Source organism: Lithobates pipiens, unplaced genomic scaffold (assembly GCF_037356315.1).
Source record: "Lithobates pipiens isolate NorthernLeopardFrog02 unplaced genomic scaffold, aLitPip1_a1.2 Scaffold_8, whole genome shotgun sequence".
Lineage (NCBI taxonomy): Eukaryota > Metazoa > Chordata > Amphibia > Anura > Ranidae > Lithobates > Lithobates pipiens.
Window position 1 is genome coordinate 663,704,977 of NW_027507903.1, and position 15,459 is coordinate 663,720,435.

The 15,459-nt window shown below is 44.0% G+C and overlaps 1 protein-coding gene across 1 annotated transcript in view; it reads right to left on the reverse strand.

The window, feature by feature from the left end:
- Nucleotides 1-1,990: 1,990 nt before the first annotated feature.
- LOC143962502 (uncharacterized) overlaps nt 1,991-15,459 on the reverse strand; it is an 82,468-nt gene continuing 68,999 nt past the window's right edge. Inside the window, exons 6-7 of the mRNA XM_077471782.1 lie at nt 7,892-8,670; nt 1,991-3,047 (exon numbers count right to left, since the gene is read on the reverse strand). Coding sequence (XP_077327908.1) covers nt 2,180-3,047; nt 7,892-8,670 — 1,647 coding nt within the window. The 3' untranslated portion in view covers nt 1,991-2,179. The remainder of the gene's footprint in view (nt 3,048-7,891; nt 8,671-15,459) is intronic.

Sequence of the window (15,459 nt, forward strand, 5' to 3'; positions counted from 1 at the left end):
CACACCCCAACGGGCGCACGAGATTGGTCATTCTGGGAGGCCGTCATATGATGTCCACCCAGAACGAGAGCCGCGCTGCCCCCAGCTGTCATATGATGGCCGACGGGCAGCAAGCGGTTAAACAATGTGTACAAAAAAAATGCTAAAATGGTTCTGGAAGAGAAAGGGTTAAAGGGCCCCTGTCATGAGAGAATCATGGGGGCCGCCATTTCTACCATTACTCTCCTTGTGAGAATGCTAGTTCCCTGGCTGTCATGCTGATGCTTTGCCTTCATTACTGTCTCAGTCTGTGACCCGGAACAAGTATAGAGATAAGGAATTCTGACTCTTTTCTTATTCTTATTCCCCCCATGCTTGTTCCGGGTCGGAGACTTAAAGTGGTAATAAATCCCAAAAACAGAAATGACAATTATTGGAGCTTGTGTACATACGACTGAAAAACAGCAGTAAATAAACTCTGCGCCACTTAATAAAATAATATGTGAAAAAAAAATTAAATAATCTGTGACTCAAAACTAGCTGAGTGAAACATTTATAGCTGCTCCCTAGAAACAATAAAAAAAAAAAACTTATTGTACTGAAAATATGGTAATGATAGGGGTGCTGAAATATAAACATTAATTACAAAAAAGTGTAAAACTTAATAATCATAAACGACTAAAGTGATAGACAACCTGTCACCATACAATAATGATCATAAGACAATTGCAAAAAGTTAATAAATAATAAAGTCCCAATTAGATGCTAGAGAACAACATATATCCACAGTCCACACAGTGATTCATTTAGTGATAGACTCCGTCTATATCCATTTGCCAAAAAAGACTGAAATCTTCTAAAGAATTGTGAAATGTCCCTTCACCAAGATTTGGACACGGACAACACCCAACCGTGAAGATATAGTTGTCTTCTTACCAGATGGTGTTGACTACTTTAATTAAAAAGATAGTCAGCTGAGCTTGTGCAGGTGATTCCCTGCTCACACGGAATAAGATGGGTCTCTATGGAAAAAACCTTCCTCCTCATAGACTCAGACAGGGCATAAAAAAGGAGAGCAAACAATATCCATAGTGTAACACCGTTTTAATTAAAAAAAAATTTAAAAACATAAAGCCAAATGGTTGCTTACATTTTCCGGTGCCCGACCTGGCACTGGGGCTGCTCGCTTAAACAAATCGTTTCGTGGTAGGTTCGTAGTTCCTCGTTGTGTACGGCATGCGTTCCACCGAAAGCAGCCGACAACCAAAACGTCCGGAACTGTGCGTATACGAACGTGACCAGGTACCGCCTCCACGTACGTTTCGTTTTCACGTCCTCAGGAAGAGTACCTAGTCACAGGGTCAACGTTCTTTATAGTGTACCGATCGATCGTAAAGACCAATAGGATACACCACATTTTGTGCGCAGCCTCAGTCCCACTCAAGGCTTAATGGATAATCCATTGCTCACAAAACATAACTTGCTTACATAATACAATTAAAAATTCTTACTACAAATACAAACCAATTGTTATTCACACTATATCAGAGGGAAGAGGGAACCATAAATAACAAAAATTACAAAAATGAATATGAATTAAAAATCTTGTCTTAGGGCAGCTCCTCTACCTATGGAGGGGCAGTGGAGACCTCCTTGGACAGCAGCCTTGTCTGGAGAGGGGGGTGTTGGATGGACTAGTAGATTTAGATGGACTTTACATAACTCCAGAACTCCAGATAACACTTTATAAGCCGTTACACCAACATTTGTGTCTCATTTTGGGATAAATGTTTTACATCAATGAATAAAAGCTGATCATTGTAAGCACCCCTGTCAGTGGTGAATGGTTTGTCCCAACCCTCTAACTGCCACTTTTGCGGGACAGATTGGTCTGTTATAGGAAGTTGGGAAATAACAGCAGAACCAACAGGTAAAAGAACAAAATTCCAGGAGGACTCCGAAAAAACAAAGACTGCTGTGTTCATGTCAGTGACAGACGCCGTCATATCCGTCATTTTATATTTTGTCTTTACTACCACTTTATAAGTTCTTACATTACACACAGCCAGGGAACTAGTATTTTCAGAAGGAGGCCCTCAGACTTCTCCCAGGAGCCACCACTTCCTCCAATCATTGGCTGATCAATGAACCAATCCCACCATCCGTCCACTGTGATGTCACCAGACTGTGGGCGGAGTTCTCACATCTCCCTCCTCCCCCCACATATCTTTATACAACCTCCCCATACACATATCACAGCATGGAGGGGCTCAGTGAAGGTGGTGGTGAAGGTGTGGAGGTGTCGGATCGGGTCACACAGATCATAAAAGGAGATCCGCCCGGCCTCATAATCCAGATATATCCTGACTCTGTTACTGGAGGGATTGGTGGGTAAGAAGATCACTTTACTGTCATATATCACCTGATACTGATTATTACACCTGTCCAATCCCCAGGACTTCTTATTACATCCAATCTCTGACTCCTCCCCTCCCCTCTCTATACTGGGGTAACACATCCCGACTGTCCACCAATCTGACCCCCCGACATCCACTTCCCAGTAATGTCTCCCTGAGGAGAAACTCCGACTGCTCAACACCTGAGAATCCTGGAATCTCTCTGGTGTTTCTGGGTGATTCTGGTTTCTATCTGACCAGGATACAGTTTTCCTATCATCTGATATCTGTAGATTATTATCAGCTGTGTTTCCATCCAGTAATATGTCTGCAGCTCCCTGTATATAGAAGTATACATTTACCTCTGTTATTATATCAGATAAACCTGTGTGTAAGACCCCCGCCACATCCAGACCCCCTCCATCATGGAGGAGCTCCTCATGTCTCTCTCTGTCCTCATTATCTCCATCCTCAGTATCACACAAGTCACCTGTGTCTGATTCCTGTAAGACAGTCAGTGGATCCGTCACGTTACACAGCTCCTCAATGTGACGCAACTTCCTGGACAGCTCCTCCTTCTTTATTTCCAGATCCCGGATGGAGATGGAGATCCACTCTGCCCTCCCAGAGATGTCCCTCAGGGCTCTCTTCTCCAGGTCTTCCAGACGTCTCCTGAGATTAGACATGTGCAATTCATTTAATTCTGAATTTGTTTATTAGCGAATTTTGACAAATTTGTCAATTCTGAAATTTCCAATTTTCCAAACTTTTGAATTTCTGAGTTTTTGAAATTTAGAATTTCCAAGTTTCCGAATTTCCGTGTTTCGAATTTCCAAACTTTCCGAAATTTTAAATTTTCTGAAATTCGGAATTCAGAAATTGGAAAAATAAAAATTTCAGAAATTAAAAATTTGGGAAATTTGAGATTTTGGAAAATTGAGATTTTCAAAATTAGAATTCGGAAATTCTAAATTTTGGAAAATTCAGAAATTCAAAAATTCTAAATTAAGAAATTTGAAAATTCTAAAATTTGTAAATTTGAAAATTTACAAATTTGAAGATTCAAAAAGAAGAATGAATATCTGAAAATTCAAAAATGTGTAAATTTGAAAATTCAAAAATAGGAATGAAAATCAGAAAATTCTAAATAATGTAAATCTGAAAGTTTAAAAACCCATAAATCTGAAATAAAAATGAAACAATAATAAATATTAAATTATAGGTATTGGAATTTTCTTTCAAATTTGGCTGTTAGTGAATGTAATGAATATGAATGTATCCAAAGTTACAAATTATCTGAAATAACTAATCTAAACAAAAGGAAAGTAATGATCTAATAATAATAAATAACAATAATAATAATAACAAAACCTTAATATTATTCATTATTAATTTATTCCATTCCATTTGTTTAGATGCTGCATTCTTTATTTCGGATAATTCATAACTTCAGATACAATTGTATTTGTTACATTCACTAATAGCCAAATTTGAAAAGAAATTCCAATACCTATAATTCAATGCTTAGTTATTATTTCAAATTTTACAGATTTTCTTGCTTTTTTTAACCACTTTCAGACCGGACCATTTTGCTGGTCAATGACCAGAGGTCTTTTTACAATTTGGCACTGCGCTGCTTTAACTGGTAATTGCGCGGTCATGCAATGTTGTACCCAAACAAAATTTGCGTCCTTTTCTTCCCACAAATAGAGCTTTCTTTTGATGGTATTTGATTGCCTCTGCGATTTTTATTTTTTGCGATATAAACGTAAAAAGACCGCAAATTTTGAAAAAAATGATATTTTCTACTTTTTTTTTATAAGTAAAATCCAATAAACTCAATTTTAGTCATACATTTAGGCCAAAATGTATTCAGCCACATGTCTTTGGTAAAAAAAAAGTCAATAACTGTATATTTATTGGTTTGCGCAAAAGTTGTCACATCTACAAACTAAGGTACGTTTTCTGGAATTTACGCAGCTTTTAGTTTACGACTGCCTATCTCATTCCTTGAGGTGCTAAAATGGCAGGGCAGTACAAACCCCCCCAAATGACCCCATTTTGGAAAGTAGACCCCCTAAGGAAATTGATAAGTGGCATGTTGAGCCCATTGAATATTTTATTTTTTTGCCTCAAGCGATTGAATAATGACAATTTTTTTTTTTTTTTTACACAAAGTTGTCACTAAATGATATATTGCTCACACATGCTATGGGCATATGTGAAATGACACCCCAAAATAAATTCTGCTGCTTCTCCTGAGTACGGGGATACCACATATGTGGTACTTTTTGGGAGCCTAGCCCCGAAAACCAAGCACCGCCTTCAGGCTTTCTAAGAGCGTAAATTTTTGATTTCACTTCTCACTACCTATTACAGTTTTGAAGGCCATAAAATGCCAAGATGGCACAAAACCCCCACAAATGACCCCATTTTAGAAAGTAGACACCCCAAGCTATTTGCTGAGAGGCATGTTGAGTCCATGGAATATTTTCTATTTTGCCACAAGTTCAGGGAAAATTACAAACTTTTTTTTTTTTTTTTTTTTTTTACACAAAGTTGTCACTAAATGATATATTGCTCACACATGCTATGGGCATATGTGAAATGACACCCCAAAATAAATTCTGCTGCTTCTCCTGAGTACGGGGATACCACATATGTGGGACTTTTTGGGAGCCTAGCCGCGTACGGGGCCCCGAAAACCAAGCACCGCCATCAGGCTTTCTAAGGGCGTAAATTTTTGATTTCACTTCTCACTACCTATTACAGTTTTGAAGGCCATAAAATGCCAAGATGGCACAAAACCCCCACAAATGACCCCATTTTAGAAAGTAGACACCCCAAGCTATTTGCTGAGAGGCATGTTGAGTCCATGGAATATTTTATATTTTGCCACAAGTTGCGGGAAAATTACAAACTTTTTTATTTTATTTTATTTTTTCACAAAGTTGTCACTAAATGATATATTGCTCACGCATACCATGGGCATATGTGAAATGACACCCCAAAATAAATTCTGCTGCTTCTCCTGAGTACGGGGATACCACATATGTGGGACTTTTTGGGAGCCTACCCGCGTACGGGGCCCGAAAACCAAGCACCGCCTTCAGGCTTTCTAAGGGCGTTACAGTTTTGAAGGCCATAAAATGCCAAGATGGCACAAACCCCCCCCCAAATGACCTCATTTTGGAAAGTAGACACCCCTAAATTTAGGGGTACACTAGTGAGACTAGGTAATAAATGGCGGGTGCCCTGAAACTATAAAAAAATAACTAACCAACCAGCGTCACCTGTAACAGTTATATGGTGATCACTGGTGAAAGGGTTAACTAGGGGGCAATCAGGGGGCTTTATGCGGTAGTATATGGGGGTCCCTGGCGCTATAAAAAGCTGCGGCGAACCTAAATACCTACCTGCCTAACTAGCGTCACCTGTGACACTAATACAGCGATCAGAAAAACGATCGCTTATTAGGCTGGGTTCACACTGGAGCGATGCGGGAACGCCACGAATCCGCGGCGGGTTCCCGCATTGCATGCCTCCCGGCGGCAGTTCACACTGCCCTATGCGAACTGCTGGGAGTGTCAGTGAAATGTTAATGACACCCCCAGATCAGTTCGCATATCGCAGTGCGATCTGCAAACTCGGATCGCATGGTTTGAACACCCATGCGATCCGATTCTGCTGCGGACCAAAAAAAGGGTCCCGTGCGAGTTTGCGGCGGGTGCGACACGAATTCAGCCATACTATCTGTATGGCTGAACTCGAATCGCACAGAGATCGGATGTGATTTGCACTGCAGTGCGGTGCGAATCACATCCGTTCTCATAAACCGCTGCAATGTGAACCCAGCCTTAGTGACACTGGCGACGGGGGGTGATCACGGGGTTAAACCTTTATTGGGGGGGTCAGGGGGGTACCTTAGAACTAAAGGGAGCTAACCCTAACTGCCCTAACAGTTATTACAGTCACAAATGACACCCGCCGGGTGATCAGGGGGTTAAACCTTTATTAGGTAATAAATGGCGGGTGCCCTGAAACTATAAAAAAATAACTAACCAACCAGCGTCACCTGTAACAGTTATATGGTGATCACTGGTGAAAGGGTTAACTAGAGGGCAATCAGGGGGCTTTATGCGGTAGTATATGGGGGTCCCTGGCGCTATAAAAAACTGCGGCGAACCTAAATACCTACCTGCCTAACTAGCGTCACCTGTGACACTAATACAGCGATCAGAAAAACGATCGCTTATTAGGCTGGGTTCACACTGGAGTGATGCGGGAATGCCACGAATCCGCGGCGGGTTCCCGCGTTGCATGCCTCCCGGCGGCAGTTCACACTGCCCTATGCGAACTGCTGGGAGTGTCAGTGAAATGTTAATGACACCCCCAGATCAGTTCGCATATCGCAGTGCGATCTGCAAACTCGGATCGCATGGTGTGAACACCCATGCGATCCGATTCTGCTGCGGACCAAAAAAAGGGTCCCGTGTGAATTTGCGGCGGGTGTGGCGGGTGCGGCGAATGGCTGAACTCGAATCGCACAGAGATCGGATGTGATTTGCACTGCAGTGCGGTGCGAATCACATCCGTTCTCATAAACCGCTGCAATGTGAACCCAGCCTTAGTGACACTGGCGACGGGGGGTGATCACGGGGTTAAACCTTTATTGGGGGGGTTAGGGGGGTACATTAGAAACTAAAGGGGGCTAACCCTAACTGCCCTAACAGTTATTAGAGTCACAAATGACACCAATGCAAAAAAAAAAAAATGCAATTGGTGTCACTGTGACTGGGGGGGCAGGGGTAATTGGTGGGTGATCGGGGGGTAAAGGGGGGGTGTGAGTGTGCCTGGCATGTTCTACTGTGAAGTGTCGTGTTGGTGCAACTCACCGATGCTCTCTCCTCGGTGCCGGAACGAAAAATACCGACACGGAGGAGAGATTACATCACTTCCTCTCCTGTGTTTACATTACAGGAGAGGAAGTGATGCAATGCTTCACTCCCATTCGTCAGGAGCGATCGCGAGGGGGTGGCCATGAATGAATGGCCGCCCCCTCATCTCGGATCGCTCCTGCACGGATACCGACCGCTGCTGGCACCGGGGGGGGGCCTGATCGGGCCCCCCACCCGCGGGAAGGCAGGGACGTACATGTACGCCCATATGCCTGCCCGTGCCATTCTGTCGACGTACATCGTCGTGCGGCGGTCGGCAAGTGGTTAATATTTTCACATTTTTAGATTTTCACATTTTTAAAATATAAAAATTTGTATATTAGAAAATTCTAAATTTGGAAATTGGAAAATTCAGAATTTGGCAAATTCGGAAATTAGAAAATTTGAATATTCGGAAATTTGAAATTCAAACTTCAGAAAGCTGGAAATTCAAAAATTTGAAAATCAGAATTTTCTGATTTCTGAATTTCCGAATTTTCTAATTTCCAAATTTCCAAAAAAAAGCAAAAAAAGAATGAAAAGAAAACAAATTAATTTTTTATCAGTGCACATGTCTACCTGAGATCTCTAAACAGGGCAGTGACTCTCTCGGTGTCACCGGCTGCTTCTTCTTCTACTTTCCTCCGGTGTTCCTGCAGACTCTGGACTCTTTCCTCCGTCTTCTCTCTCTTTGTCAGAAGTTTCTGCTGAACATTCCTCAGTGTCTCCTTCTTCTTCTCAGAAGCCTCATCCAGTGACTCCACCTGGTGTCCCCGATGTTCTCCAGCCAAACTGCAGGACACACAGATACAGGCGTTATCTTTGGTGCAAAAATACTTCAAAACTTCCTTATGGACGGAGCATTTCCTGCTCTCCATGGACAAGGTGGGGTCACAAAAGACGTGTTCTGGGGACTTTTTGTGGACTCTCAGGTGTTTATCACACAGAGAAACCTCACAGTGCAGACAGGATCTAACAGCAGGTACAGGATAGTCCACACAGTGAGTACAGAAGACCCCGGACTCCTCCTGATTTGGCTGAGTAGACAGGAAAGTCTCTGCTATGTTACGTAGTGTTATGTTCCTGTGCAGTGCAGGACGACTCCTGGATCTTTTTCTGCATACAGGACAGGAATATCCTCCAGACCCCTTCTGTGTATCCAGCACACGATCAATACAGACTCGGCAGAAGTTGTGACCACAACTCAGCATTACAGGATCGGTATAAATGTTCAAACAGACGGTACATTTCAACTCGGCTCTCAGATCACCAGACGCCATCGCTGACAGCAGAAGAGAAAGAAACTGAAAGTCTCTGACACCGGAGAGGAATGTGGAGGGGGGAGGGGTGACGTCCTCCTACACAGGGTGAGGCTGAGCTCAGCTTCCTGTTGACCTTCAGCATAGAGGGGGGTGACATAAGGCAGGATCAACCAATTGGCACCAATGTTCCTGCAGCTGAGACCTACTGCCACGTTGGCTCCAGTTCTGAGTAACAGGGAAGTGATAATAAGGTCTAAGCAAGTGCAGAGCAGAAAAATGTTACGTTACTAGTTTTGTTTTGTTATTCGCTTTTGGAATTTGTTTAGTTTAATTTATAAATTTTCACAAAAAATCTAAATTTTTGGAACAATTACTATTCAAATTGGTCGAAAATTGATCGACTGACCTGAATTCTGTGTAAAGAATAGATGGTTGTTAAGTAACGGGCCGGCAAACTGGCCACGGCGTCCTTTACAACCAGAACTCATCTGCTGCCAGCTGGACACTGACCGCAGAATATAAACAAACAATTGCCGACATTAACCACTTCAGCCCTGGAGAATTTGGCTGCTCAATGACCGGAGCACTTTTTACAATTTGGCACTGCGCTGATTTATCTGGTAATTGCGCGGTCATGCAATGTTCTACCCAAACAAAATTTGCTCCTTTTTTTCCCACAAATAGAGCTTGCTTTTGATGGTATTTGATTGCCTCTGCGATTTTTATTTTTTGCAATATAAAGGGAAAAAGACCGAAAATTTTGAAAAAAAAATTATATTTTCTACTTTTTGTTATAAAAAAATAATAAACTCAATTTTAGTCATACATTTAGGCCAAAATGTATTCAGCCACATGTCTTTGGTAAAAAAAAAAATGTCAATAATCATATATTTATTGGTTTGCTCAAAAGTTATAGCGTCTACAAACTAGGGAACATTAGACATGTGCAGACTAGAATATTTCGTTTCGTTTTTTCGTTTTCGTCCGTAAATTTTATTTATTTAGTTACTCCCGAAATTCGTTTTTATTTATTTCGTTTTTCGTGCAAAAATTCCACATGAATTACGGTCGAATCTGTCTTGGAAGGCTTATGGTATCTGTCGAATGGATAAAGAAGATTCGATGGAGCTGCTAAACTATATAGCCTATAGGCGGAGCATTCGATTGCCGAAATGTACGATTGCAGTGTCGTATAGTTGCGACGATCCCGTCGAATATTATTATAAACGTGCAACGATCCCGTCGAATATTATTATACACGTGCAACGATCCCGTCGAATATTATTATAAACGTGCAACGATCCCATCGAATATTATCATTATTTTTTTTTATTTACTTCCCCCACCCAATTCCAGTATCGTTTCTCTCTGTCGATTCTGTTCTCTCTATGTCGAATATTTACTCTCTGTCGAAGCTTTTCTATATAATAATACTAATAGAGGTAAACGAAACTTAGGCACATTCGACCACAGGTTCAATAGACATATGGAGTCACGTCGAATCTCCTATTCTATATCGAACGGTCACTTCGAATCTCCTATTCTATATCGAACTGTTGTAACAACGAAAACGAAAAAAAGCATTTATTTATGTCGGATCTTTCGTTTTTCGGAACCTGCACTTTCGTTATCGTTTGTCAAAACGAAAACGAAAATACCTGAAATTCGGACGAAAATGCATTCGGACGAAAATGAATGCACATGTCTAGGGAACATTATCTGGAATTTACGCAGCTTTTAGTTTATGACTACCTATCTCATTTCTTGAGGTGCTAAAATGGCAGGGCAGTACAACCCCCCAAATGACCCCATTTTGGAAAGTAGACACCCCAAGGAAATTGCTGAGGGGCATGTTGAGTCCATGGAATATTTTATATTTTGCCACAAGTTTCATGAACATTACATTTTTTTTACACAACGTTGTCACTAAATGATATATTATTCAAGCATGCCATGGTTATATGTGGATTTACACCCCAAAATACATTCTGCTTCTCCTGAGTACGGGGATACCTCATGTGTGGGATTTTTTGGCAGTCTAGCCGCGTACAGGACACCAAATCACCACCTTCAGGATTTCTAAGGGCGCACATTTTTGATTTCACTCCTCACTACCTATCACAGTTTCGGAGGCCATGAAATGCCCAGATAACACACCCCCCTAAATGACACCATTTTGGAAAGTAGACACCCCAAGCTATCTGCTGGGGGGGAATGTTGAGTATTGTGCAGATCTCGCTTTGTGTCACAAGGTTTTGAAAAAACAAAAAAAAAATAACATTTTATTTTCTTTCTTCATTTTCGAAAATAATTAAAATCTGCAAAATACTCACTATGCCTCTTAGCAAATACCTTGAGGTGTCTAGTTTCCAACATGGGTTCATTTGGGGGGGGGGGTGTGCTATCTGGACACTTCAGGGCCTCCGTAACTGTGATAGGTAGTGAGGTGTAAAAATCATAATTTTACGCCTTTAGACAGCTTGAAGGCGGTGATTGGTTTTCAGGGTCCTGTAGATGGCTAGGCTCCAAAAAAGTCTCACACATGTGGTATCCCGGTACTCAGGAGAAGCAGCAGAATGTATTTTGGGGTGCAATTCCACAAATAACCATGGCATACGTGAGCAATATATTATTTAGTGACAACTTTGTGTAAAAAAATTTTTTTTAAATTTCCTGAAACTTGTAACAAAATTTCAAATATTCCATATACTCAACATGCTTATCAGCAAATAGCTTGGGGTGTCTAATTTCCAAAATGGGGTCATTGGGGGGGAGTTGTGCTATCTTGACATTTCAGGGCCTCCGAAACTGTGATAGGTAGTGAGGAAGTGAAATCACCATTTTACATCCTAAAGCCGCGTACACACGGGCGGACTGTCTGGCCTACTTAGTCCGCCGAAACACATTTCAGCGGACAGTCGGCTCGTGTGTGGGCTTCAGCGGATTTTTCAGCGTGCAGTCTGGCGGACTAAGTATTTCGGAATGTTCGAAATACTGTCCGTCGTACTCGCATTTCGGCGGACAATCCGCCCGTGTGTGTGCCAGTCCGCCGTACTTTTGAAATGAGCGGACTTTTCCCGCCCGGAGAAAAGTCCGCTCATTTCGAGCGGGTATCCAGGTAGGCGGGGCCCGCGAAGGAGACGTCGCTGGCCCCGCCGCCTGGTATGGACTTAAAGGGGAACCTCAACGCCGAAAAAAATCGGCGTGGGGGTCCCCCCCAAGTCCACAACAGACCCTTGTCCGAGCACGCTACCCGGCCGGCCAGGAAAGGGGGGCGAGCGAGCGCCCCCCCTCCTAAACCGTACCAGGCCGCGTGCCCTCAACATGGGGGGGTGCCTTGGGGAAGGGGGGCCGCGCGGCCCCCCCACCCCAAAGCACCTTGTCCCCATGTTGATGAGCACAAGGGCCTCTTCCCGACAACCCTGGCCGTTGGTTGTCGGGGTCTGCGGGCGGGGGGCTTATCGGAATCCGGGAGCCCCCTTTAATAAGGGGGCCCCCGTATACCGGCCCCCCACCCTATGTGAATGAGTATGGGGTACAATGTACCCCTACCCATTCACCTGTAAAATAAAAGTACAAAAAAAAACACAACACACGAGATAAAATACTAAAATTCTTCCGTCTTCGGGGGTCTTCTCGCCGAACTCCTCCTCTATCTTCTTGTAGCTCTTTTGCTAGCGGAGGAGTCCGGCTTTCTTCCTCGCCGCCGGCCTCTTCTCCCGACTTCGGGGGTCTTGTCCCCCTCTTCGGTTCTTCTGCCGGGCCACCGCGCCTTATAGCTCTTTTACAGGCGGTGGCCCGGTCTTCTGTCGCCGCTGCCGCCGCCCGTTCTTCTTCTTCTTCTTCTCCTGGAGATGTTGCCTCGACGATCTCTCCGGCCGGAATGCCAGGGACGCGCTCCGCTGCCACTTATATAGGGACAAGGGGCGGTGTCACATGGCTTTATGTCACATGGGTTGGTGTCACATGGTGACCCCGGACCCCTTACGATGTCATAGTGCCCATGTGACCTCAACCCATGTGACCAACCCATGTGACATAAAGCTATGTGACACCGCCCCTTGTCCCTATATAAGTGGCAGCGGAGCGCGTCCCTGGCATTCCGGCCGGAGAGATCGTCAAGGCAACATCTCCAGGAGAAGAAGAAGAAGAAGAAGAAGAACAAGAACGGGCGGCGGCGGCGGCGACAGAAGACCGGTCCACCGCCTGTAAAAGAGCTAGAAGAAGGCGTGGTGGCCCGGCAGAAGAACCGAAGAGGGGGACAAGACCCCCGAAGTCGGGAGAAGAGGCCGGCGGCGAGGAAGAAAGCCGGACTCCACCGCTAGCAAAAGAGCTACAAGAAGATAGCGGAGGAGTCCGGCAAGAAGACCTCCAAAGACGGAAGACCCCCGGAGCTGTGCAATAAGATAAAAGTATTTTATCTCGTGTGTTGTGTTTTTTTTTGTACTTTTATTTTACAGGTGAATGGGTAGGGGTACATTGTACCCCATACTCATTCACATAGGGTGGGGGGCCGGTATCCGGGGGCCCCCTTATTAAAGGGGGCTCCCGGATTCCGATAAGCCCCCCGCCCGCAGACCCCGACAACCAACGGCCAGGGTTGTCGGGAAGAGGCCCTTTTCCTCATCAACATGGGGACAAGGTGCTTTGGGGTGGGGGCCGTGCGGCCCCCCCTTCCCCAAGGCACCCCCCCATGTTGAGGGCACATGGCCTGGTACGGCTCAGGAGGGGGGGGGGGGGGGGCGCTCGCTCGCCCCCTTTCCTGGCTGGCCGGGTAGCGTGCTAGGACAAGGGTCTGTTGTGGACTTGGGGGGGACCCCCACGCCGATTTTTTTCGGCGTTGGGGTTCCCCTTTAAGTCCATACCAGGCGGCGGGGCCAGCGACGTCTCCTTCGCGGGCCCCGCCTACCTGGAGACGCGCTCGAAATGAGCGGACTTTCCACCGCGTGTGTGGGCGAGTCCGTTCATTTCAAAAGTAGGGCGGATAGTACGGCGGACTTAGTACGCCGTATTAGTCCGCTCATAAAGTGCCGTGTGTGGTCAAGTCCGTTCATTCGAAAGTATGATGGACTGTCCGTCGGATTGTCTGACAGACTAAGTTGGCCAGACAGTCCACCCCGTGTGTATGCGGCTTTAGAAAGCCTGAAGGTGGTGATTGGATTTCAGGGTCCTGTATGCCGCTAGGCTCCAATAAAAGTCCCACACATGAGCTATCCCCATACTCAGGAGAAGCAGTAGAATTTATTTTGGGGTGTAAGTCCACATATAACCATGCCATGTTTCAACATCATATTATTTAGAGACAACTTTGTGAAATAAAAGTGTAATTTTCCCAAAACTTGTGACAAAATATAAAATATTCCATATACTCAACATGCCTCTCAGCAAATATCTTGGGGTGTCTACTTTCCAAAAAGGGGTCATTTTGGGGGGGGTTTGAACTGTCCTGGCATTTTATGCACAACATTTAGAAGCTTATGTCACACATCACCCACTCTTCTAACCACTTGAAGACAAAGCCCTTTCTGACACTTTTTGTTTACATGAAATAATATATTTTTTTTGCAAGAAAATGTTTTTAACCCCCAAACATTATATATATATATATTTTTTAAAGTAAAGTTCCTACAGATTAAAAGGGTGGGTGTTTTTTTTTTTTTTTTTTCACACAGTATTTGCGCAGCGATTTTTTAAATCCAATTTTTTGGGAAAAAACACAGATTTCTTATTTTAACTGGATCCCGACCGGCGCACGCCGATGTACGTCGGCAGAATGGCACGGGCAGGCAAATGGGCGTACCTGTACATCCCTTTAAATTTGCTGCCCTGCCATCATGAGCGCGCCGGCGGCGGCGCGGCCGCGTGCTGATCGGGACCCTCGTGAGTCCGGTTGCGGGTCCCGCGGACTCGATCGCCGCGGGCATACCCCCGATCGTCTCATGGGGTGGCTGAACGGAGAAATGCCGTTGTAAACAACATCTCCCCGTTCTGCCTAGCAACTAGTGACGCTGATCTCTGCTCCATGTGATTGAAGCAGAGATCAGTGTTCACTAAATTAAAGCCCAGCCCCCCAACAGCTAGTAACACAGCCCTAGGAACACTTAACCCCTACACTGCCACCCACTGGTTAACCTCTTCACTGCCAGTGTCATTTACACAGGAATCACTGCATTTATATAGCACTGATTGCTGTATAAATGACAATGGTCCCAAAAATGTGTCAAAAATGTCGGATGTGTCCGCCACAATGTCGCAGTCACAATAAAAATCACTGATCGCCGCCATTACTAGTAAAAAAAAATTATTATTAAAAATGCCATAAAACTATCCCCTATTTTGTAAACGCTATAACGTTTGCACAAACCAATCAATAATCGCTTATTGCAATTTTTTTTACCAAAAATATGTAGAAGAATACGTATCGGCCTAAACTGAGGGAAAAAATTGTTTTTTTTAATATATTTTTGGGGGATATTTATTATAACAAAAAGTAAAACAATAATGCGTTTTTTTCAAAATGGTCGCTCTATTTTTGTTTATAGCTCAAAAAATAAAAAACGCAGGGGTGATCAAATACCACCAAAAGAAAGCTCTATTTATGGGAAAAAAAGGACGTCAATTTCATTTTGGAGCCACGTTGCACGGCCGCTCAATTGTCGTTTAAAGCGACGCAATGCCGAATCACAAAAAGTGGTCTGGTCTTTGACCAGCAAAATGGTCCGGGGCTGAAGTGGTTAACGCACTAAAACACACTATATTGCCCAAATATTTGATGAAATAAAAAAAAGGTGATCTTATGCCGAGTACATGGATACCAAACACGACATGCTTTAAAATTGCGCAGAAACGTGCAGCGGCGACAAACTACATACATTTTTAAAAGTC